General features: G+C 34.1%; 1 protein-coding gene across 5 annotated transcripts in view; it reads left to right on the forward strand.

Annotated features, from left to right (window-relative positions):
* Positions 1 to 27011, forward strand: part of NBEA (neurobeachin) — a gene marked incomplete at both ends in the record, with an annotated part of 621684 nt that overhangs the window by 73845 nt on the left and 520828 nt on the right. For all 5 annotated transcript variants that reach the window (XM_080719963.1, XM_080719960.1, XM_080719962.1 and 2 more), the window contains 2 exons: positions 18541 to 18660; positions 21583 to 21729. In XM_080719963.1, coding sequence (XP_080576089.1) covers positions 18541 to 18660; positions 21583 to 21729 — 267 coding nt within the window. The remainder of the gene's footprint in view (positions 1 to 18540; positions 18661 to 21582; positions 21730 to 27011) is intronic.

Raw genomic sequence — 27011 nt, forward strand, 5'->3', positions numbered from 1 at the left:
AATTTGTTGTGCTTTTGGAGTCTTGTTGAGAAAGGGTTTATCTGTGACTCTGTGTTGCAGTGTTGGACATATGCCTGTGCTTCAGGGTCTCTGGTTTAATAACCAAGTCTTTGATCCATCTTGTATTGACTCTTGTGCAGGGTGAGAAAGTGGGATTAATTTCCAATTTTCTGCATATTGTTAACCAGTTTTGCCAACACCATTTGTTGAACAGGATATCTTTTTTCCAGTGTATGTTTTTGGCCCCTTTGTCAAAATCAATTGGTTGAAAGTGTGTCGACTTGTTTCTAGGTCTTCTATTCTGCTCCATTGGTCTGTGTATCTGTTTTTGTGCCAGTACCATGCTGTTTTTATTACAATGGCTTTGTAGTACAGTTTAAAGTCAGGTATTGTGATTCCTGCTGCATGGGTTTTGTTGCTGAGAACGACTTTGGCTATTCTGGGCTTTTTGTTATTGCAAATAAATTTAAGGACTGATTTTTCAATGTCTGTGAGGAACGATCTTGGTAGTTTAATGGACATTGCGTTGAATCTGTAGATCACTTTTGGAAGGATGGCCATTTTAATGATATTTATTCGGCCAGTCCATGAACATGGAAAATATTTCCATCTTCTGAGATTTTTTTTTATTTCTTTTTTCAGTGCTTTATAATTTTCTTTATAAAGATCTTTTACCTCCTTGGTCAAGTTTATTCCTAAGTATTTTATTTTTTCATGGGAGATCTTCGGTGGAAGTGTTTTCTGAATTTCTTTTTCAGTGTATTTATGGTTGGTGTACAGGAAAGCTTATTTTTTAAGATTGATTTTGTATCTAGACACTTTGCTGAATTTGTTGGATCAGTTCTATAAGCCTTTTGGTTGAATTTGTTGTGTTTTCTAAGTATAGTATCATGTCATCTGCAAATAGTGAAAGTTTGAGTTCTTCTTTTCCTATTTGTACTCCTTTGATTTCCTTTTCTTGTCTTATTGCTCTGGCTAGAGTCTCTAGTACTATATTGAAGAGAAGTGGTGATAATGGACATTATTATTTCGTTCCTGTTTTTAGGGGGAATTCTTGAAGTTTTACCCCATTTAATATGATGTTGGCCGTGGGCTTATTGATTTTGTTTATATGATGAATATCATGGATTGATTTTCGTATGTTGAACCAGCCTTGCATTCTTGGGATATACCCTACCTGATTATGGTGTATGATTTTCTTTATGTGGTTTTGAGTGTGTGTTGCTAGTATTTTGTTTAATAGTTTTGCATCCAAAGTTCATCAAAGAAATAGTCCTATAGTTTTCCTTCCTTGAACTGTCTTTATTTGGTTTGGGTATTAGTGTGATATTGCCTTCATAGAATGTATTTGGGACAGTTCCAGTTTTTTTCCATTTCACGAAATAGTTTTGAGAAGTATTGGGGTTAGCTCTTCTATAAAAGTTTTATAGAGTTTACTTGGTAAACCATCTGGTTCTGGGCCTTTGTTTGATGGTAAGCTCTTTATTGCTGTTTCAGTCTCTTTGATTGTTATTGGTTGGTTTAAGTGTTCTATATCTTTTTGACTCAGTTTAGGAAGGTTGTATTCATCTAGGAAGTTGATTTCCTCCAGATTTTCCATTTTGATGGAGTATAGTTTTTCAAAATAGTTTCTGATAATCCTCTGGATTTCTACACTGTCAGTAGTAATGTCTCCTTTTTCATCTCTTATCTTCATAATTTGGGTTGATTCTCTCCTTTTTGTAGTTAGTTTTGGTAGTGGTTTATCTATCTTGTTAACTTTCATAAGAAACCAGCTTTTGGTTTTGTTGATTTTCTGTATTTTTTATTCTCTATTTCATTAATTTCTGCTCTAATTTTAATAATTTCCTGTCTTCTACTGGCTTTGGGGTTCAATTGTTCTGGCTTTTTAAGGGATTTAAGGTGTGTCATTAGGTTATTTATTTGAAGATTTTCTGTTTTTCTTATGTGAGCACTCAGTGCTATAAATTTTCCTCTTAATACTGTCATAAAACTGTCCCAGAGGTTTTGATATGCTGTATCTTTATTTTCATTTGTTTCTAGAAATTTCTTGATTTCACCTCTTACATCTTCTATGACCCATTCTTCATTCAGAAGCATGGTGTCCAGTCTCCACATGTTTATGTTGTTTCTCTGGGTCTTCTTATAGTTGATTTCTAGTTTCATTCCATTATGGTCTGAAATGACACAGGGAAGTATGTAACATTTTTTGAATTTGCTAGTGCTTATTTTGTGTCCCAGGATGTGATCTACTTTGGAGAAGGTTCCGTGAGCAGCTGAGAAAAATGTAAACTGCTGTAGTTGGTTGAAATATTCTATATGTGTCCAACAGGTCCATTTGACTAATGGTGTTCTTTAGTTCTGAGGCATCTTTACTGACCTTTTGTCTGGAAGATCGGTCTAGTATTGTGAGAGGTGTGTTGAAGTCTCCCAGTATTATTGTATTGGGATTTATGTGGGACTTCATGTCACAAAGAGTTTGATTTACGAAAGTAGACGCATCTATGTTTGGGGCATAGATGTTGATTATTGTTATTTCCTCTTGCTAGATTATTCCTTTTACCAGTAAAATGTGACATTCTTTGTCTCTTCTAATAAGTTTGGGTTTGAAGTCTAAATTGTCTGATATCATAGTTGCTGTTCCTGCTTGCCTTCGAGTTCCATTAGCATGGATTACCTTGCTCTAGCCTTTTACCTTGAGTTTGTTCCTATCTTTACTTGTAAGGTGTGTTTCTTGTAAACAGCAAATGGATGAATTCTGGTTTTTAATCCATTTTGCCACTTTATGTCTTTATATTGGGGAGTTGAGGCCATTTACACTCAGTGTGATTATTGATAGTTTTTAATTCCTAACGTGAAGATTTTATTACTCTTTGAAAGACTGTTCTTTTTTGCTTAGTTGTCTGCTGGATGGGAAATCTTGTTTCTTTGTTTCTGGTGTGTATTACCTATTTCTTCTTTGTAATTAATCTCCTTGAGTATTTTCTCTAGTGCTGGTTTTGAAGACATAAATTCGTTCAGTTTCTGTTTGTCATGAATGCTTCTTATTTCCCCATCTAATTTGATAGATAGTTTTGCTGGGTAGCAAATTTTTGGCTGAAAATTGTTTTTTTTTTTTTCTTCAGAGTTTGGAATATGTTATTGCAAGCCCTTCTGGCTTTAAAGACTTGTTTTGGGAAGTCCGGCATGATTCTAATTGGTTTGCCTCTGAATGTCACGTGGCCTTTTGTTTCTGTTGCCTTTAAGATTCTCTCCTTGGCTTCCACATTGGTCATTTTGATAACTATGTGGCGTGGGGATCCTCTTCTCTTTTCCTGTCTAAAGGGAGTTCTATAAGTTTCCTGGACCTGTGTATTGACCTCTTGCTTTGTGTTTGGAAAATTTTCTGCTATTACTTCCTTGAAGAGATTATTTATCCCTTTGGTTTCACCGTATTTTTGCTCCTCTATTCCAATTATTTTTAGGTTAGCTCTCTTAAAATGGGCCCATATTTCTTCAATGTTAAATTCCTGTCAGATTATTTTTTCTAAATTATAAACTATGCATTCTTTTTTAGAGTAATTATCTTCTAGGTGTAAGGTTCTATTCTCCATGTGGCCTAATCAATTGTGTTTATATTTTGAATTGAGGCCTTTACTTCAATGATTGCATCCTTTATTTCTTTTAGACTCTCTCTAAATTTTTTTGAAGGTCCTGTATTTCTTTCTTTTTTTTTTTTTTTTTTTTGGGTGGTACTGGGGTTCCTGGAAGCCCTTCTACCTCCGGGCTACACTCCCAGACCTATTTTTACATTTTCATTTGGAAACAGGGTCTCCTAAGCCAGCGCGCACGGCTGGCTTCGAATCTGCGCGATCCTCCTGTCTATGCCTCCCAAGCGCGGGGATTACAAGCGTGCGCCACCACGCCCGGCGAGGTCCTGTATTATTTCTACAGTTATATTCCTTATTTGGTCTTTTGGAGATCTTGAATTTCTGTGTTATGAGGTTCTGAATTTGTGGGGTTGTGGGCATTCATTGCTCCATTGTTATTCCTCTTTTCATCATTTCAGAATTTTTGGCCTTCTCTGGGTTCTTCCCTTGGTCACTTCCAAATCACTTAGCGTGCTCTTGATCTCGAGTCTGTGGTAATCTCAGTTACCACTACTCCTTTACTGCATTGTATTGAAAAGTCTCAGACACTGGGAGTTCATCGAGGCTGCGTGAGATCATGGAGGGGTACCAGGCTCTGTGTTTTCCCACGGGGAGCTGCGACTAGGGTGTGGTATCTCTGACATTGCTACTCCTTCACTGGGTTGGACTGCAAAATCTCAGTCCTAGGGAGATTTTTTTCAAAGCTGCCCAAGTCCCTGGGGGTGCAGTACTGGTATTTCTTCTTTAGGGGCCGCAGTTTCACTTATGGTTATTGAGTGTGCTGATCTGGAGCAGTCTAGGGCACGGTGAATGCACCACCACCTCTGGCGATATGGCGCTGCTGCCACGACCTTGGCAGGCGTGAGCCTGGCGTATTTCTTTTCTGGTTTTGAGCTCTGTTCTGAGTCCCTGGAGTGTGTGATGAGTTTGGTAGGTTGTTGAGTACGCTGATCTGGAGCTGTCACAGGTGTGGTGAACTCGCCACCACTGCTGGCAATATGACATTTTTGCCGCACCCTAGACCGTAAGGCTAGTGTATTTCTTTTCTGGTTTTGAGTTCCGTTCTGAGTCTTTTTTCTCTGGGGACTGGTGCTGCGAGGCAAGATGGTTCCAGCGTGGCTCTGCAGCCGCAGTGCGGGCTGGTTTCTTTTCTGGTCTCCGATTGTTCTTCTATTCTTCTTTTTCTCTGTCCCTTGTATTTACAGTTTTTATTTCTCTGCTGATGATGTTTTCTGGATCTAAAAAGTGCTTATTTTGTGGTAATAGTGATCTATTGTTAGCAGGGCTCGTAAACGCTGCTTTTCTCAGTTGCCATCTTCACAGAAGTCTCAGTATTTTTATTTTTAAAAAACGTTTAAAAATACTTTTATTGTTGCCATATATATATATATATATATATATATATATATATATATTTTAATTTTATTGGTACATTGTAGTCATACATCTTAATGGAATAAAAGACTTGTATAGTCATACATGCACACAACATCCAGTTAGCCCTTATCCAATCCCCACCCCATCCCTTCTTTCCATGCTTGGCTTAGTCATTGACTTTGATATGTTTATTTAAGTACATCATATGTTTTAGAGAGTTTCCCTCTTCTCCCCTCCCCTCCCCTCAATTAGGTTGCCTTATTTGCTCCTCTTAGGATTTTCTTCTTCATCTAGAGTTCCTCCTGTTACCCATTTCTCCTTAGCTTTCACATATTAGGGAAATCATCTGATTTCTTCTTTCTTATGACTGACTAATCTCACTTAACATAATGTCTTCCAGTTACATCCATTTCCCTGTATATTATGCAATTGTGTTTTTCTTTATGGCTGAATAAAATTCCATTGTGTACATATCTCACAGTTTTGTAATCTATTCATCTGTTGATAGACATTTTGGCTGGTTCCATAGTTTGGCAGTGGTGAATTGTGCAGGTATGAACATAGATATCCATGCATTAGTTTGTTAGTTTGGTTTCCTTTCTTTTGAGTAGATACCCAGAAGTGGTATTGCTGGATCAAATGGTAAATTTGTAGTCTCACATCATAACTTAGTTCATAGTGGTAAGGACATACATGCTCACAGCATGTGGTCGGCTTTCCTCCAGCTCCCTCCCCTCTCCCCCTTCTTTTTCCTAATACAGGATATTGAGATTGCATTGGTAGTCTTGGTAGTCTTACATATGTACACAATGTCAGTGGAAGTGTTTCCATTAATTCTCCCTGTTTCCCCCCCTCCACTCTCCCTAAAACATCTTTAGATCTATCTTCACTGGGGATTTCCCTCCATTATCTGAAGTCCCTCTTGTGCCCTGATTACTCCCTAGCTTCTGCAAATGAGAGAAATCGTATGACCCTTCACTCTTTGTGGCTTGGTACTGTCACTTAACACAATGTTTTTTAGGCCCAACCATGTTTTTTCAAATGATATACCTTTGTTCTTTTTTATTACTGAGTAGAATTCCATTGTGTGTATTTCCCGTAATTTTGTAATCCATTATTCTGCTGATGGACACCTAGGTTAGTTTCATAATTTGGCTATTATAAATTGTGCTGCTATCAGCAGATACTTATGTTTCACTCTAATATGATTTCATTCCCCTTTGAAAGGTATCCCAGGAGTGGTATAACTGGATCATATAGTGGATCCATTCCAAGATTTCTGAAGACTCTCTACAGTCATCTCCATAGTGGCTGTACTAATTTGCAATCCTACCAATAACACAGAAGAATTCCTGTTTCCTAATATCATCTCCAGCATTTATTGTTGTTTGACTTCTTGATGATTGCCATTCTGATTGGGATTAGATGATGGAATCTCAGTATTTTTTCATGTACCTGATTGATAATGATGTTGAAAAATTTTTTATATATGTATTGGCCATAAGTATTTCTTGTTTTGTGAAGTGTGTATATTAGTTGAATTGCCTATTTCCTGATTAATATTTTTATGTTAAGTATTTTAAGTAATTTGTATATTTTATTTTATTTTATTTTATTTTATTTTATTTTATTTTATTTTATTGTGGTACTAGGGATGGAACCCAGGGGCATTCTACCTTTGAGCTACACCGTCAGTCCTATTTTTTAGTCTTTTTATTTTTTGAAACAGGTTCTCACTGAGTTGTTAAGAGCCTCATAAGTAGTTTGAGGCTGTCTGCGAACCTCGATCCTCTGCTCTCTGCCTCCCCTATGCTGGGTTACAAGTGTGTGCCACCATGCTATGCAGTAATTTGTATATTTTAGGTATTAACCCTCTATCAGAGGTATAGCTGGCAGAGATTTCTTCTGTCGGTTTTCTCTTTAGAATCTTGATGGTTTCCTTTGATGAACTGAAACTTTTTAGTTTCATGCCATCCCATTTATTAATTCTTGTTTTAATTTCTTGCTCTTTGAATATCTGATTAAGGAAGTTACTATCTGAACTTATATGTTGGAGTATTAGACTTATGTCTTCTACTAGTAATTTCAAAGTTTCTGGTCTAATTTCTAGGTCTTTGAACCATTTTGGGTTGACTCTTGTGCAGGGTAAGAGGATAGATTTAATTCCATTTTGCTACAAATGGATGACCAATTTTCCAAACATGATTTATTGAAAAGGCTGTCTTTTCTCCAACAGGTATTTTTGGCACTGTTGTTAAAATATAATTGTGTGTGGATTTGTTTCTGTGTTTTCTGCTTTGTTCCTGTCTTTGTGCCAGTACTGTTTATTATTATAGCAATGTAGAGTAAAGTCAGGTATTGTGATGCCTCCACATGATTTTTATTGCTGAGAATTGTTTTAGTTTTTCTGTTGTTTTTGTTTTTCTGTATGAAATTTAAGATTGATTTTTCTTCCTCTGAAGAATGACATTGGTATTTTGACATGGATTATATAGAATTCATAGATCACTTTCATCAGAATGGCTGTTTTGATAATATTCTGGGTATCGGAAAGCATAGGAGAGCTTTCCATCTTCTAAGATCTTTCATTTCTTTCTTTAGTTTTTTATAATTTTCATTGTATAGGTCTTTAACTTCCTTGGTTAGATTTATTATTGGTATTTTGTTGTTTTTGAGGTGATTGTGAATGGAATTGTTTTCTGGATTTCTTTTTCAGTGGATTAATGGTTGGTATATAGAAAAAGCTACTGATTTTTAAAAAGTTATACATAGATATACTTATTTTTGTGGTATTAGGGGCCTTATACTTCCCACCTCTACCCCCGTCCCTTTTTTTATTCTTTATTTTGAAATAGAGCCTCACTAAATGGCAAAGAACCTCACTAAGTAGATGAGAGCGTAGGCTGGCCGCGAACCTGCAATCCTCCTGTCTCAGCCTCTCAAGTACTGGAATTACAAGCATGTTCTACCATACCTGGCTTATTTTATATGTTTAAATCAGGGAAGAATCCAAAGTCTTTGCCTTTCCTATTTTTTTTTTTCAATACTAGGGATGGAACCCAAGGGCATTTTCCTTCTGAGTTATATCCCCAGCCCTATTTTTTATTCTTTATTTTGAAACAGGTTCTCACTGAGTTGCAAAGGGCCTTACTAAGTAGCTGAGGTTGTCTCCAAACCGCGATCCCCCTGTTTCGGCCTCCCAAGTGTGGGAATTACAAACGTGTGCCTCCACGCCTGGCTTCCTTCCCTAATTTTTTAAAAGATTAATATTTAATACTAATATTGAATGCATTTCCTGTCACTTTTACAATTAATCTTTTATTGATGCATTGCAAGTGTACATTATAGAAACATTGATAGATAAATTCATATATGCACACACAATCACTTGGCTTGCTTTCTTCCACTACTCCACCTTCCTTATACATGGTAATGAGATTCATAATGGCCCATTCTTTATATGCATATAACATTGTTTTCTCCACCTCCCTCCTCAAGACTCCTTTCCCTCTGTTCTTTTCTCCCTCAGTTCCTTCCTACTATTTTGCTGTTCTCTTTCCTCATATTTATGAAGTTTCTTTTCCTCCTCTATATTCATTAGCTTCCATGTATGAGAGAAAACATGCTATGCTTATTTTGAGTCTGCCTTATCTCACTTAACGTGATGTTCTCCAATTTCATCCATTTTTTGCAAGTGATATTTTGTTCTTTATTACATAGTAAATCTTCATTCTGTGTATATATTACATTTTCTTTATCACATTTTCTTTATTCATTTTTCTGTTGATGGACACACAGGATGTTTCCCTAACTTGGCTATTATGAATTACACTACTATAAACATGGGTGTTACTTGTATTGTAGAGTAGGCTGATTTGAATTGTTTGAGAATGTTGACTTAGACATTGGCTATTAAGTTTTTAAAGTTATTTATATATTCTGGATATTAATTCTCTTTTAGAATAGTATCTGCAATTATTTTCTCTTATTTTACAGGCTAGCATTCTATATTCTGGTGTCTTTTGCTGTGGAAAATGCATTTTAATTTAATGCTGTCTCATTCATTAATTTTTGGTATTATTTTCTAAGCTTTAGGAATGCTTTTGAGGAAGTTAGTGCCTGCACCTATAAGTTGGAGTGTATACCCTATGTTTTCTTGTAGCAGTTTCAGTTTCTGGTCAAACCTGTGAGGTATTTGATCTATTTTGAGTAGATTTTTGTGCAGGGTGACAGGGATCTAGTTTAATTCTTCTGCATTTGAATATCCAGTTTTCCAAGCATCACTAATTTAAAAAGGTTGCCTTTTTTATAACGGTTTGGACTCCCTTGTCAAGGTTTAGATGACCATATCTGTGTGGGCTTGTTGGGCCTTGTATTTTATTCCATTGGTCGTATGTGTCTGCTTTTATGCCAGAACCATGCTGTTTTGTTACTATAGCTCTGTAGTATAATTTGAAAGTGTGTATGCCTCTTAAATTGCTCTTACTGCTCAGAATTGTTTGGGCTATTCTGGGCTTTTTATTTGTCTATATTAATTTTAATGCCTTTTATTCTTTGAAGAATGTCAGTTGGTTTTTTATTGGGATTGCATTGAATATCTACATTTCTAATATAGCCATCTTAATAATATTAGTCTTGCCTATGCATAATGTGGGAGTTCTATTTTCTAGTGCCCTCTTTAATTTTTTTTGTTCAGTGTTAAATAATTTCTATTGTAGAGGTTTTTCATTTCCTTGGTTAAATTTATTCCTAGATATTTAATATTTTTTCAGGTTATTGTCAAGGGAAGTATTTTTCTCATTTCTTTTTAGTGGATTCATTATTATATCTTGATTTTGTATCCCACTGCTTTGCTGATTTATTGATTCCAGATGGATTTTGGTGCAGATTTTTGGATCTTCAGTATAAGGTTATATCATATGCAAATGCTGATGACTTCTGTGTTTTCTATTTGTATCTCTTTCTCTTGCCTAATTTTTCAGCCTAAAATTTTCTCCTATATTGAATAAGAGTGGTGAGTAGAGGAAATGCTTTATCTTTTTTCTCAATTCAGTGTGATTTTTGGCTTTGGGTTTTTATATGTTCTTTATGATGTTGAAGTAAAATCTTTGTATCTCTAGTTTTGTATCCCTAGTTAGTTCATTGCTTCTTTTTATTATTATGAACAAGTGTTATATTTTGTCAGAGACTTTTTTCAGCATCAGTTGAAAAGATCATATTATTTTTATCCTCAATTATATTTATGTAGTGAATTACATTTATTGGTTTACATATATTTCACCAACCCTGCAACCCTGAAAACCAACCTGTTCATGATGTAGAGGCTTTTTAATGTATAAAGGATTTTTTTTATGTCTAGGCACATTAGGGATATTAGTCTATAGTGTTTTTTTTTTCCCCCTTCATGTGTCCTTAGCTAGTTTTGGTATCAGGGTGATACTGGTTTAATGGAATGAATTTTGAAGTTTTTCTCCTCTTTCTATTTCCTGGAATAATTTGATGAGCCTTGGCTTTAGTTTTTCTTTAGAAGCCAGCTGAGAATCCATCTGGTTGTGTGCTTTTCTTTGTTGGAAGGCTTTTCAATGTCATTGCTTGTTAGCAGTCTGTTTAGATTTCCTATATTTCCTTGGTTTAATTTTGGTAGGTCTGATATGTTTAGAAAAATCTTCAACTTTTCTAATTTATTGGAATAATAATCCTTAATAATCCTCTGAATTTTAGTGGTGTCTGTGAAGACATCTTATTTTTCATATCTAATTTTATTAATTTGGGTCTTTTGTATAGTCTGATTTTTCCAACTTATTTATCTTTTCATATAACCAACTCTGTTGGATTGATTGATTGTATTGCTATTTATAATTCTTAATTTTAGCTCTTAATTATTTTATTCCTTCTATTGGTTTTGGAATTGGTCTGTTGTTTTTCATGTCATTTTTTGATGGGATACATCATTATGTTCTTTATTTGGGATCTGAATTTTTTTAAATTTAGATACTCATTGGTTCAGTCTTTTCCTTTTTAAAATTACCTTTGTAGTTTGTCAGAGATTCTAGGATGCTTTATGTATGTCTCATTTTATTCTAAGAATTTAAAAATTTTTTTCTTCTAGCACTCATCATTCCTATTTATATTGTTCAGTAACTACATATTTATGCAATTTCTGTTTTTTCTTGGTGCTGATTTTTTATTGCATTCGTTTTGATCTAAGGAGATTTAAAGAATTATGTGGATGTTTTTAAATTTGCTAAGACTTACATTGTTATCTAAAACATGGTATGGTTGAGGAAAGTTCCATAATCAGCTGAGAAGAAAGTGCATTTAGTTTTTTTTTTTTTTTTTTTTTTTTGGTGTACTGGGGTTCCTGGAAACCCTTCTACTCCCAGACACCTATTTTTTATATTTTTTTATTTGGAAACAGGGTCTCTCAAGCAAACATGGCTGGCTTCGAACCTGCACGCTCCTTTTGTCTCTGCCTCCCAGGCACGGGGATTACCACGCCTCGCTTTGAATTTAGTTTTTGTTGAAGAAAATAATCTGTAGATGTCTGTTCAGTCCATTTAGTGTCTAGTATTTTTTTAAATCTGAACTGTTTTTACTGATTTTGTCTGGTAGCCTATCTATTGATAAGACAGGTAGGTTGAAATCAACCATTATTATAATATCAGGGTCTGTATGAGTCTTTATATTAAGTAGTGTTTGTTTTACGGAGTTAGGTGCACCGATGTTTGAGGCATGAATATTTAATATTATCATCATTTTTATTGTCCCCCGTATACGTAAGAGATGACTTTTTTTTCTGGTTAATTTTGACTTGAAATCTGCTTTGTTGGAGATAGGAATAATGTCTGCTTGCTTTGTGACCCCATTTGCATGAAATGTGGATTTCCATGTTTTTCACTTTCACCCTGTGTATGTCTTTGTCAGATATGCCACTTACATGGCACATATATTTGGGTTTGGTTTTAATCTAACCTCTGAATCTATGTCTTTTTATTTCTAAATATGAGACCATCTGTATTCTATGTTATTATAGATAGATTTTAATATTTCCTTTCATTATTAGTTTGCTCCTAATGTTTAATTCAGTTCTAATTCTTATTTCCTTAACTATTCTTCTAAGAAAATATATCTTTCCCTAAACTCTAGTGTTTGTTTTAAACTTCTATATGTAGGATGTTTTTAAATCTTTTCTGAAATGCTCTTTTGGTAGTCATGAATTATTCTAGTTTAGGCTTATCTTGAACATTTTTTATTTTTCCTTTGATTCTGAAGGCAAGCTTTTCTGGATATAGCAGTTGTGGTTGGCATTTGTTTTTTTCAGGGCTTGAAACACTTAGTTTTAAGCCTTTGTGGATTATAAGGTTGAGAAATCAAATATTTTATGGTTTACCTCTACATGTGACCTATTTTCCTTTGAGTCTTTGGAATTATATCTAATGTGTTTATGTATGTATGTATACATATGTAAATATAACAAAATATATAAAACAACATATATTTTATAAATTTGGAATTTTAATTGTAATGAGTCATCTAAAGGTTCTTTTGATCTTGTTGGAAGGTTTTTTTTTTTTTTTTTTGTAGTACTGGGGTTCCCGGAAACTCTTCTACCTCTTGGTTACACTCCCAGACCTATTTTATATATAAATATATTTATATAATATATCATATATATAGTATATATGATATATTATATAAATATATTTTATATCATATATAATATATTATATGTAAAATATATATTATATATATGTATTATATATATATTTTTTATTTAGCAACAGGGTCTCTTAAGCCAGCGAGGCTGGCTTCGAACCAGCATAATCCTCCTGTGTCTGCCTCCCAAGTGCAGGGATTACAAGCGTGTGCCACCATGACCGGCGGAAGGTTCTTTTTTGATCTTGTTTGTTTTGGGTTCTAACTGCCCCTTTTATCCCAGTGTCCATCTCATTCCCAAGATTTGGTTACTTTTATTTCATTATTTCCCTGAAAACATTTTCAATGCCATTAGCCTGTATTTCCGTTGTTTTCTATATTCTAATGATATTTTATTTTGGTTCTTTAATATTGTTCCAGAGATCTTTCATATTCTGTCACAGTTTCTTATTTTTAAAAATACTGTCTATATATTGGAGGTTGCCTATCTTGTCTTCCAGCCCTGAGGTTTTATCTTCTACTTGATTTTATATATTGGTGAGAATTTCTACTGAATTTATTTGATTTATCATATTTTTAATTTCCAGTGGTTCTTTTTCAGAGTTTCTCTTTATTGGGATGCTTTTTCACACCCTGTGTTTTATTTCTTAGTTCATTGCTTAGATGTTCTTTTAGTTTCTTAATCATTTCAAGAGTCAACTTTTGATTTATTTTTCTGGGATTTTAACTAGCTCAATATTTGTAGTTTCAGTTATTGGGAGGGGTGGCTCTATAAATTATGGGAGATATCTTGTTGGTCTGTGTTCTATGATCTTATATTTTAATATCTGTTGAGATGGATTTTACTATTTTATTTCAGTGTCCTTTAGTGAGTAGTTACCTTTGCATAATAAACCCAGGGCTGTGGATATATCTTAGCTTCAATACAAGCAATCAGCATAATAAACATGGTAAATTCAAGTTCAAGGAGAGATTAACTGCCAATAACAGGGGTAACTTAAGAGTAAATCATATACACATATTTTGTGAAAGTTATTACTAAGCACTTTTATAGCTCCATTTACTAAAGAGAAAAAGGGTGAGAAGTAATATGGAATAGGTTGGGAAGATTAAGAATTACTGATAATATACTAAATTAATTTGGAAGTAGATTAACATAATAAGGACAATATGGGGAAAAAAGAAATGAAAACAAAATAATGGTGGAGAAGGGATGAAGGACATAGATAAAAATGAGGAAATAAAAAGGACTATGGATTAATGAAGGGAATGGAGATGAGAATGATGAGAAGATGTATCAAGAGAGAATACAATGAATTAACTAACCATGTAAAATTAGTGCTCTGAAAAAAGAAAGAATATGGGAAAATAGTAGAAACCAGTTTACATCAAGCAGTTAATGCAATAACAACCATGAAGAGATTTAGTTTTGTTCTTGCTGAGGTTTTTTTTATATGGATCCATTTTTATCCATGGTTTTGATTTAAGAATCTCTCTTCTATGAGGAAGCTTGTGTGACATAAATATGGTACTGTTTGTTTTGAGCTCTAACTCCCCTGGAGAAACTTGTTAGGGGAGTCTCTATGCAGACCTGTCTCTTCTTGCTGGGAAGCATTTATGAAAAGTACCTATTGGAGAACCTCAGGATGTTTTAGAGCAAACTTCACCCTTAGAATAGCTATTTTATTATAACCAAGCACGGGAGTTTACCTTATCCATTTGTTGGCCAGCCCCTCAATCTACAGACTCATCCAGCTGCACCACACTCCTCTTTCCCATGTGTGTGTAAGGGTGGAGTGGAGGGCTAAGCTATGTTGGATTCATCACTCTATCCAGACCATTCTGAACATGTAAAAGGAGCTGTGGGTCCTGTGGTAGGTTGTCACAGGGACACTGCTTCCCACTCAACCCTGATTCATCTCAGTTCCAGCCCTTTTGAGCCATGCTTCTTGTCCCAGGGCTCAGACTGTTTCAAATGAAAGCAACCTTTATTCTTTGCTAGGCTTATCAGTAGAATGGCATTCTGGCTCCCATTGCCTTCTCCCAAGTCTGTTACAGTTTCAATTCTGTCCCAGAATCATTCAAGGGATGGGTACCCACCAATCCAGTGATAACTAAAGCTCAAGTGGCTGTTTTGTCTTGGGTATTAACAAGGTAAATATACAACAAAAGACAAAAAGATGGAAGGAAGGAAGAAAAAGGAGAAGGAACAACATAGGGAAAAATTAAAAACAAAAACAAGACAAAACAGGTAAACTGCAGGAATTTCTGGTTTCCCACTCAGGAAGTCCAAATAAAGAATCTTTTTAAGCTGTCACTGATAATTCATTTTGCCTCTTTCTGCTGGAAAGTATTGAAACTTTCTCCCTCACCTCATTAATGTATAAGAACTTATTCTGTGCTCAGACTGCAAATTTGCTGAGTAGTAGTACCCATTTATCTTAAATTTGATGGGAGAATTTATTTTGGCTCTGTGGGAGGGAGCTTCTGTGAGCCAGTGCATATCGAGCACTGTCTCAGCCTATTTCTTTTATTAATTCTGTTTTAGAAACGAGTATTTCTTTTGCCGGGCGTGGTGGTGCACGCTTGTAATCCCCGCACTTGGGAGGCTGAGACAGGAGGATCGCGCTGGTTCGGAGTCAGCCACGCAGGCTTAAGAGACCCTGTTTCCAAATAAAAAAGTTAAAAAATAGGTCTGGGAGTGTAGCCCGTGGGAGTGTAGTCCGGAGGTAAAAGGGCTTCCAGGAACCCCAGTACCACCAAAAAAAAAAAAAAAAGAAACCAGTATTTCTGATTTCCTCCAGGTTGCTAGCTCTCTGAGTTGCCTACTAGCATTATCCCACAGCTATCCCCTATCCCACCTCAATATACTGTCCAAGAACCTTTGTTTTAATTCAGTCTCAGGGAGCTGCTATGATATTATGAGTGCCTCTGTTATTTTGTTTTTTCTCCCTTTCTGTTCATTAAAACTTTTATCTTCTTAGCTGCATTCTTTACTAGCTTTTTGACCTTGTAAACTGGATGAAAGCATTAGCATATTACCTGATTTATGGACAGTGTTCAACACATGTTCCTTACTACTGATATTTATATAAATATGCTGTATTTTGGTATCTCCTGTTTATTTTTGTATCTTTAAGTTGTATTATGAATTTATAAGTTCTTAATATAAATATGTATGTTTTGATCCTGGTTATATATTTCTTTTATACATTTATTTTTGAATCTAAATTTCAAAGTAGACCTCAGTACACATACCCAGTGTCAGTATACATATATAGTCTCCAGGTTTATTCTGATTTTCTTTACTCAAAAATATTAAGTAGAAAGTTGGGATCTCTTGAAACATTTAAAAACTCACTCATGTCTGTATAGTATGTTTTAATGTTCCAAGAAGACAGAAAAATAGATTTACCTAAAAATAAATACTATGGCCTTAACTGAGATAAGTTCTTTCATTCATTTTATCTTATCATTCATATGTTACTGTTATAATCAAAAGCAGACCCTGTGTTTGGTAACCCTAAGCCTGATCATCTTTCTTTATTCCTAATAGTAAGTAAATAGTACCACTATCAATCTAAGTGGAATTAGAAATCATTGTAGACTCCTCTTTTCTATATCAATACTTCTGAGCCATCTTTGATAATTCCACCTCCTGGTCCTTTGTTTAATTTACTAGTGCATTTGTCTTGGTACAGGCTCTTGTGTTTTCTTACTTCAAGTGTTGCAGTGGTTTTTAGACTTATGTATATCCCCAGTTGCTTAACTATCCCACTTCAACATTGCAGTTAGTTACTTTCCTAAACTATGGTGATGATCACTTAACTTTTCTGCTCAGAACTCTTTTATGATATCACATTATATAAAAACCAAAGGCAAGATTTCTAACGGTTTCCTACAAATTTCTTTACCATCTGATCTTTTCCTGATTTTCTTGTTACATATAAATACTCAGATGTTTCATTATGCCTCTATGCTGAACCATATTAAGATTGCTTTGCCTGGAAAGTTTCTTTCCTTAGTTTTTGTTCAATAATATTTTTCATCCTTTAAGCTTAAAGTTTGATTTTACTCAGTCACTTTTTCTATGATAACATTCCTTCTCTGTTTGCCTTTTCTTTCCCTGCAACTGTCAGTCATTATATGTTTTTCCAACATTTTGTATTTTAGATATTCTTCATGTTTGTTTCTTTACTGAGCTCTTTTTAAGAGTGTATATATTATGTTCATTATAGCTACACATACAAAGACAGTAAGTGGGAATAAAGGTGAGAACTTGGCATGAAATAGGCTCTCAGTAAACAATGAATGAATGACTTTTAAGGGGTAAATAATGTCAATTTTATCACAAATCTCATCATGAGGATATAGTAGATAAAAAGTAAATAGAAGTTTATCAAATATTTATAAATCATCTGTTTTTATTTTTATTTATTTTTATTTTTTATTTTTGGTGGTACTGGGGTTCCTGGAAGCCCTTCTACCTCCGGGCTACACTCCCAGACCTATTTTTGCATTTTTATTTGGAAACAGGGTCTCCTAAGCCAGCGCGTGGGGCTAGCTTCGAACCTGCGCGATCCTCCTGTCTCTGCCTCCCAAGCGCGGGGATTACAAGCGTGCGCCACCACGCCCGGCCTAAATCATCTGTTTTTAAATACTTTAGAACAATAGTTCTTTGTTCTCTTCACTAGGCTATTAGCTCTGAAAGTAATAAATATTGAATCTAAAAATTATTATAAAAACTTAAAACTCGGCTGGGTGTGGTGGCGCACACTTGTAATCCCCTTGCTTGGGAGGCAGAGACAGAGGGATTGCGCAGGTTCGAAGCCAGCGGCTTAAGAGACCCTATTTCCAAATTAAAAAAAAAAAAGTAGAAATAGGTCTGGGAGTGTAGCCTGGAGATGGAAGGGCTTCCAGAAACCCCAGTACCACCCCAAAAAAAAAAAAAAAAACCACTCTGTCAAAATTGACTCTTAAAATGATTTTTGACAGTAGTAACTACAAAATGGGAACTCAAGATCAACTCATTTATTGGTTCTTAATGAATACTCATACATTATTAAATTATAAATATATAATCATTACTGGTTTTAATGAATTTTAGTTATAGAATTGAAACTATATCTTATTATGAATGCTAAAATAGTATTCTTTTGACAGGTCTTTTCTGCCTGTGCAATCCAAAATAGAATCTTAGGTTATTCTTTCTTAACTTATGTTGTGCTCCTTTACCACTATTATCATAGTGATTTGTAATTCCTTATTAGTTTCATGTATGTCCCTTTGACTAGATTAGTAATTCTAAGAGAACTGGGCTCATGGTTTGGATGGTCAGCCTTGCCATATGGAGTACTTGGCATAACATCAATGTTATTAAATGAAGAACCCAAATATAATTGTATTTCCATAATTTTGGATCATGGTATAATAGAAGAAGACTATCAGCTTGACAAGGGACTCTAGTTCTGTCTTCATCACAGATTTATTCTTTATGTGGCACTTTTTTCATCTTTACAGTAAGAAATGGAAGGACGAAAAGGAGAAAATGCTAATGAATGGTCATTGATAGTCCTTGAAACATTCTTTTCTTTTCCTTGGCACTAGGGATTATCCAAGAACCTCTAGCATGCTAGGAACGCCTTCTGCCACTGTGCTACATATCCAGCCCCTGTTATTTTTATTTTCAGACAAGTTATCACTAAGTTTTTCAGGCTGAGTGGCCTTAAAATTGCAATCATTCTGCCTCAGCCTCTTGAGTCGCTGGAATTATAGTGCTTGGGTTTCAGATATTTTCTTAAAGAATGTTATGCAAGTTATAATTGAATTTCAGATAATTATAAACTATATATTGATATTTTAATTATTTTTATTTAAGTGGTACATGATCAGCATTGTCCATATTTACAATCGATGGAGGAACAGTGAAATTCGGTGTTATGTTAATGGACAGCTGGTATCCTATGGTGATATGGCTTGGCATGTTAACACAAATGATGTAAGTTTATTATTTTTAATCTGTGTTTTAATGTATTTGAAAATACTGTTACTATAAAAAATTAAAAGTTTGGTAGAGTCTTACTTTGAATGTTTATTCTTTTTATTGAGTCTGAATATTAAGTTTTTTATAAAATTACTAGATATGATTAATGAGGGTCTACATTCGAATATGTGTAAAATTATGAATATGGCATGGTTACCCTGGACAATCATTGGTGGGAGGGGAGAAGGGAAGACAGGGGTGGGGGGGGAGAGGGCACCAAGTATAGTTTAAATGTATACCATTTATGTTCAATAAAAATAAAATAGTTATTTAAGGAAGTCTTAAAAAATAAAAATTACTTGGATATATTATTAATTGCTTTAAGTAAAGAAACATCAAATTATTCTATTCTTTCTAGAATCTCAAGCACTATAAAAATGTATCTTGCCTTTTTAGGGGGATATAGAAGGAAGACTTTCAAAAGAAGGAATAACATGTCATCACTATCATTTATTACTATGGTGATAAATATTATGAATAAAATAAAGAATGTGTAGAAAGGAGTATAGAGAAGGGAGAAGCCAGATTGTCCAGTTAGGATTTTAGTGAGAAGAGTTGAACAATTATCACTTCATTGGGAACAGTAAGAGCAAAGACTTTAGGGCAGAAGTGGGAAGTTCAGGAATAACAACCAGTTTTTCTGAAGCAGAGGGTGAAAGGGACAAAATAGAGTTAAAAGTTTAGGTAGATACTAGTGGTCATAACACAAAAGGCCTCATAAGCAACAATGAGGCCTAGCTTTTCCTGTCTTATCCATCTTAAAAATCCTTGGGTGATTTTCACTAGATAAGTAATGTCTACTTTAAACTTTTAAAACATCAATCTGACTGTAGCATTGAGAATATCTGAAATTACTATAAAAGCAAGAATAGCACTTAGATGACTTATAATAATACAAAGAGATAATATTAGTTTCCACCAGTGTGTTAGTGATGGAGGAGGTGACACAGTTGGATGTGTGTGTGTGTGTGTGTGTGTGTGTGTGTGTTTCTGGGGATTGAACTTAGGGGCATTCTATCTCTGAGCTACACATTTAGCTCTATATTATTTTATTTTTTATTTGGAATCAGGGTGTTCCTGAGTTGGTGACAATCTCATTTAAATTGCTGAGACTGGCTACTGGCTTGGAGTCTTCTTTCTCAGGTTCCCAAGTACTGGGATGGCAGATGTGCTCCACCATGCCTGGCTAACACTCACACACTGTTGGATTTTAAATAGAGGGGAAAGTCAAAACCTTGAGTCAAAACCTCAAGGGTGTTTACTATTTCTTTACTATGGGCCCTTCTTTGTCTTAATCTTGGCCTATGAGACTCTAAGTAAAAAATATGTTTTAATGTCCAAGCATTTCCAAAGCCAATCATATACAGTCTTTTTAGCATACTTGGTTTCAGAATGAATTTTTTTTCCTGAAAACAAAATTCCCTTTTCTACACATATGTTTTTAACTTCCATCTCATGGAGGACAGGGTTATAGTCTCTTGTTTTGTATTCTGTTAATAGCACAGTATTCTCAGTCCATAGTTTGTTTCCCAGATCAGGGGATGGCACAGTATGCACTTTAGGCAAAAATCTGACCTTCTATGTGTTTTGTTTGATATGGAACCTAAGAACCTTGAGTTTTACATTTAAAACATAGTTTTAAAGACTTCAAAAAAAAAGTATACAACAAAAAATACATGTGGCTTGCAAATGGTATAATTCATCTTATCTTTGCCTTTATAGGAAAATTTTTCTTTTCTGCCCTATACATTCATAGTTCATCCAGAGTCAGTATTTAAGAGAATATTTTTCCAGAATTAAAACACACAGATGAAAGTCTACTATTTGTTTGTTGGAGGGTATAGACATTAGTTAATAAGATATGTATATGTATATATATTTACTTTTTCTTGAAAGATTTAGATTTTTGAATGATTTATGACAGTATTTTAAGAAATAGAGAAGCCTGGGAGTAATACACATTTACATCCTTTATGTAGTAACAGATTTGGTATTCATACTTTTAGCTATAGATTGCATATTTAGTAAGGAATTCTTATATTTATATTTGATTCACTGTTTTTGCTATTTTATTGAGGCGCCAAAGGGATATGGAATACACACACACACACACACACACACACACACACACACACACACATATAGTCATGCTTATTGGAGTTAGGGTGTGGTCTTATCCTATGGTGGTGGAGGAAACTGAGCAGTGACTGCTTTCAGTGGTCTGGGTGGATGGGGTGTTAGAAGCAGAGGTGGGAAGGGTTATAAGAATGGTGTTATAGTGCTCAATTTCTAAATAGAGAGCACTACTATATTCTGTGCTTTAGTCAGCATTTTAAGCCATCATTCTGTATTGGACTTTTTAGGATGCCTACTAGTATAAGAGAAGGAACAAACCTTTTTGTGATGTAGAAAAAGAGAGGAATGTATCCATAATGGAGAAATAAAGTATAATTTAAAAGCTTCTTTGTGTTTATAGTTAAAATTTGGAATAATCATTTCCTTCATTTGCATGAATCTTTATTTGAAAGAGCAATTCTAAGTCACTAGAATTTTAAAATTAGTTTTGTTTTCATGAAATAATTATAAAGTCTTTTTCTTTTAATGGTAAAATTTGCAAAGTGGTCAGGTCTGAAGATAGGGGTATATGGTTACTTATTTGCTTAACAATAAATATATAAGGCGTTTAACTGATTTTACTTTTTCTAAATCTTTATTGGCTTTTATTATTTAAATACTCTATAAAGCATTAATTGATGTTTTACTTTTGCTATTATTATGTTATAAGGTATTTGTGATAATTAAGAAAGATATCCTTGTTATCTGCCATTACAAAGTAATAATTAATAATTTGGTTTTTTTGTGACTTTTAAAAAATAGAGCTATGACAAGTGCTTTCTTGGATCTTCAGAAACTGCTGACGCAAATAGGGTATTCTGTGGTCAACTTGGTGCTGTATATGTGTTCAGTGAAGCACTAAACCCAGCACAGATATTTGCAATTCATCAATTAGGACCTGGATATAAGGTAGGAATAACTATCTTAGTATAAATTTTAGTTTGAAATGTGGTATAACATAATCTAATATTTAGTAAAAGTCTTTCTTCGTTGTGATTTAAGAGTTATCTCTATTTTTTGAAACTTAGCTATTATGATGTTTGTCTTACTTACAGGTTGTTTTTTTTTTAATTTTCCCTTCATAAACTTTTCGATTTTTTCAGAATGTTTTCTAATATTGCAAGCAAATCTTATCAAATTGATAAAAATAAATTTTATAAACTTATACTAGTTACTATGCTATTAGAAATTTTACATTTTGAAATATTTGTACTATATAATGGACAGATGAAATGACTTGTCAAATTAGAAGTGATGTGGGAAAATAGTTAATGATATGTATGACTGAAATTACTCAATTTTAGCATCTACTTTTCCTTGTCTTTTGTAATAGGTCGGAAAGATGGTAGAATAGGTAGCATTCTAGCCGGGCGTGGTGGCGCATGCTTGCAATTCCCGCACTTGGGAGGCAGAGACAGTAGGATCATGCTGGTTTGAAGCTAGCCCTGCTGGCTTAAGAGACCCTGTTTCCAAATAAAAAAAAATATGTAAAATAGGTCTGGGAGTGTAGCCCAGAGGTAGAAGGGTTTCCAGGAACCCGAGTACCACCGGGAAAAAAAAAAAAAAAAAAAAAAGTAGCATTCTAATTTTCCAAAATGAATTATTTACATTATTTATTTAATTATTATATTTTATATAATTATATTATTATAATTATATTATTTAATTATTATATTTTTGTATTTTTTCAAAGTGAAAATTTTAAGCAATATATAACATTAACATACATGAATAGGTTTTTAATGAATGGCACATGTGGCTGGCTAGGACAATATGTACAGATTTTATTTAAATTGCATTGGGAATTGTAACATTCTAAAATATTTGGAGCTAAGAGAGAATTATACCCTATAAGTTAGTGTTGATACTTTTAACTTCTTGTGTTGAATTGCTGTAACTTTTTTTTCTTTTTTGGTGGTACTGGGGTTCCTGGAAGCCCTTCTACCTCCGGGCTACACTCCCAGACCAATTTTATTTTATTTTTATTTGGAAACAGGGTCTCTTAAGCCAGCGTGACTGGCTTCGAACCTGTGAGATCCTCTTGTCTCTGTCTCCCAAGCGCTGGGATTACAAGCGTGCGCCACCATGCCCGGCGAATTGCTGTAACATTTTAAAACTCAGTTTTTAAGTAATGGGAAGGTTGTTTTATGGAAGAGGAGTACTAAATATTATAATATTGTATATTTTGCCTTTGTATTTTTCTGTTCATATTTCTGTTTTTATCATTGTGCTGAATGTTGAACATGTAACAATTTGAGATTACCTTATTAAAAGATCTGTTTTGAGCTGGACATGGTGGCACACACATGTAATCCCAGTACTTGGCAGGCTGAGACAGGAGGATCACAGGTTTGAGGACAGCCTCAATAAGTAGTGAGACTCTTACCAAACTACGAAGACCCTGTTTACTCATAAGAAATAAAATAGGGCTGGGAATGTAGCTTGGAGATAGCATGCCTCTGAATTCAATCCCTAGTACCGCAAAAAAACAAAACAAAACAAAAACTGTTTTCAGTGATTTTTAAAAATCAAAATAGCTACCATAGTCCTGTTATTTTTATGTCAGAATAATATTGTTTGCTACTGACTTTTTAATTTTTTGTTGCACTAGTTCTCAAAGTAAATTATTGCCAATATGATTCTATTTTTCCTACATGGGTTTTTTTGTTATGCTTGAATCCTGATTCTACCATTTATTGATTTGGCAGGGGAGTCTTTCTGCCATTCATGTATTTTACTAATAGGCAGCCGTTCCTCCTTTTTTATTTATTTGCTTTATTCATATTAAATTTCAGAATTAATGGGAGTTTCCTCACAGCCAAAAAGGAAAAGGGTAAAATATAAACAGTTATATAGTTCTTCTATTCAGAAGGAACATTGTCCTGAACAGCTTTGAAAACTTAGTAATTTGTTTTATGGCTCTTTTTTTGTCACTTTAAAAAAAAAATAACATCAGTGGAAATAACAGTTGTTTTATGTGACCTTGTTCTATCTGTAGCTACTCTTATGAAACAATCTGTCTCTAGTATCTTAATATAGACAGTAGAGAACCTGCACCAGTGTCAGAAATTTGAAAGAGAAATAATTTTATTTATAGGCATTACATGAAAAAGTGTTTTAGTAAATTTTGAAATTTTTTGGCTTACTGGCTTCTTGGGAGGGTTACTGTGGGCATAAATGTATCTTTTCAATTCAGAATACCAAAAGTAAAATTGCTGTTGATACAGTTTGCATCTACAGGATATTAGTTTGCATCTGCGGGAACTTTTTATGTTAAAAAGATTTCTCTAAGCTGGTTGTGGTTATTCCCACCTGTAATCCCAGTACTTGGGACATTTGCGATAGAAGAATCACAGGTTGGTGAACAGCCTCAGCAAATAGTGAGACTTTCAGCAACCTAAAGAGACCCTGTTTCAAAATAAAATAAAATAGGGCTGAGGGTGTAACTCGGAGATAGAATGCAGCTGGGTTCAATACCCACTACCACCACCCCCAAAAAAGATATTTATAGAAATTTAGAGAATGGAAAAGAGAAAAGGATGTAAGTTATAGGAACAAAGCTTAATGGTTCACTATTATAGTCTTAATAATCCTAGGTAAAAGGCAGATTCACTCTGAGTGAAAGAGTAGAGGACTATATCTCAAATTAAAAATGTGTAATATATATTAACTAGTTGACTTTTGACTTTAATCATGATGCTTAAATTATCTGTGTTATGTAATAGTATTTATATTTGTTTACTTAAGTTATAATGAATTTTTTGTAGTTGTAGAAGTCAGACTGCTCTATGATTCTGAGCTTAAATAGATAAAATGTCAACATATGAGCTCTGAAATAAATGGATTAATTTTCCTCCAAATAATGTCTTCATCAAACTGTAAACTATCGAGCCTATCCTAAGTTACTTTGATATATTGGTTACTACACTACCAGGCAATTTTCTTGCTGTATAAGGCTTGGTTTTGGGTTTTCTGCACTTGATTATTTTTTGAACATAGTTAATGAAGGAGGGTTTCACTTACCAAATTTATTTTTAGATTTGTAAGTAATTCTTAAAATAAGAGATGCTCATTGTAACTTTGTCTAGCAAAATAAAATTTACTATGCAAGTTTATTGTAATGCTTTATTTAATTGGAGTTATTGAATGCCAAGAAGATTATGAAGTCATATGTAAGAAGTCATATGGCCTTTAACTTAGGGTTACAAAATTAAGTATTTTTGATATTTTTAATTATTATTGGACATTTTCTAATTGTCATTTAACTTCCTGTAACAAGTAATTGGTCTCCACTGACATATTTTAATACTTTGTATTTTTTTCAAGAAAATGATAGCATAATAATTTTTATCGCTTTATTATGATAAAGGATTGATCAAAGAAAATGTGTTAAACAACCTCCAAAATTAAAAATTATTTTGAAAGGATGGAAGGATATACTCCTACCAAACAGCTCTTCCTATAAATAACCACTTAAACACTGTGGACCTATAGTACAGCAAACATTTACCTGAGGACTTGGGATAGAATCAAAGCAGGCAGGTTTAGAGGGGAGAAAAAGCACAGAACAAGTGGTCAGAATGGACATAGTTTTACAGTTTTTACTTTGACAAAAGAACTTTTTTTGCCAGGAAAATTAGAGTAAGAAGAATTGGGGCAACCTAGCACTCTATGGAGATTGATGGGTAACCTCAGAAAAAAAGCAGTGAATTATGTACTTAAAAAAATTAATTCCACATCTTTGTTGACTAATGAAACCATGAATAAGCACAGCAAACTGGTAAGAAATTGTGAATTTGGTCTTACAACTGAACTTAGGCCTGAAACATCACACATGGGAAGGTATGGCAATGTTCAGTTTTATCTAAACACATGATTGATTACCTATAACAAACATATCAATACTTGAAAGAACAGTATACTCTCTAGAGAATGATATCTACAGTGTTCAGTATATAATCAAAATTACTAGGATGAGTGTCCTAAAAAGAATCAGGAAAATGTGATTTATTCTCAGAATAAAGGAAAATGAATACATGCTAACTTTGAGGTAACACAAATGTTAGAACTATTATTTGTGATCTTTTATGACTAGTGAGGTAAAGGAATATTTAATTGCAAATAGATAAAATGTAGAAAATTATCAGCCATGAAGTGAAATAAAATGAAAGTGTTAGAATCAAAAAATCTACTTGAGGTCAGCAAAGTTTTTATATAGACTTATTAACAGATTTTAATATAATTGAGAAATAAATGAACTTGCACCTACACTGGCAATATTAGAAGAGAGGTAGATGGGTGGGGTAAGGAACAGAACTATGGAGATGTGTGGGTCAGTTTTGAAATGTCTAATATGCTAAGCATAAAGGAAGCGGGCAAAATATTTGAATAAATAATCATGAAATACTAACCAGATTTGGTAAAAGATAAACATGTACAGATTGAAAGAACTCTGCCGGGGTCCAGCCCTAGAAAGAGTCGAGGTTCGTGTGTTGGTGAGAGAAGAGCCGAGATCGAATGAGAGAAGAGCTGTCACACGAGACCAGGTTCAAACTTCTCCGCTTTATTCAGGATTTGTTACAATTTTTATATTTTCTTTTTGGGCAGAAAAGCAAGGGCATAGCCATGCAAGCAGGATCTCCAAGGACAGGAAAAGTTTTATTTTTTACAGAGTTTAGAGCAGGGTGCCAGACATTTAAATAATCATAGTATGCTTCACAAGGCTGACTTGAACTTAATCTTCTACATTGGCCCAAACTAAGGTCGGTTTGAACTTAATCTTTGGCCCAAACTTTATCCTTGGGAAAAAATCGTTGCTGCCTGAGTCTCTCACAAGCCGTTGCCCATCAGTTTTAGTTATAATGCTTATACATAAAATTCCAGTTATACATATTGATCCAAATAATCCTAAAATAATTTTTTTGAAGACGGAAATGCTAAACATACATCATGGGGGATCTACGCCTTTGCGGGTCCCCTGATCGAGCTCTCTCAAGATCTGCATGAGATGCTGTAGCAGAACTCAGTAAACTCTAAGCAAAATAAATTCAGAGAGCTGATTTTGGCACATTGTCGTCAAACTGGAAAGCTGTAGGTAAGAGAAAACATTGAAAGAAGGCAGAATTAGAAGTTTAAAGGGGAACAATGATTTGAATAGATGCACACTTCTCATCAAAAAACAGAATCATAGA

Source organism: Muscardinus avellanarius (assembly GCF_963383645.1).
Source record: "Muscardinus avellanarius genome assembly, chromosome: 2".
In the NCBI taxonomy this organism is placed as follows: Eukaryota; Metazoa; Chordata; class Mammalia; order Rodentia; family Gliridae; genus Muscardinus; species Muscardinus avellanarius.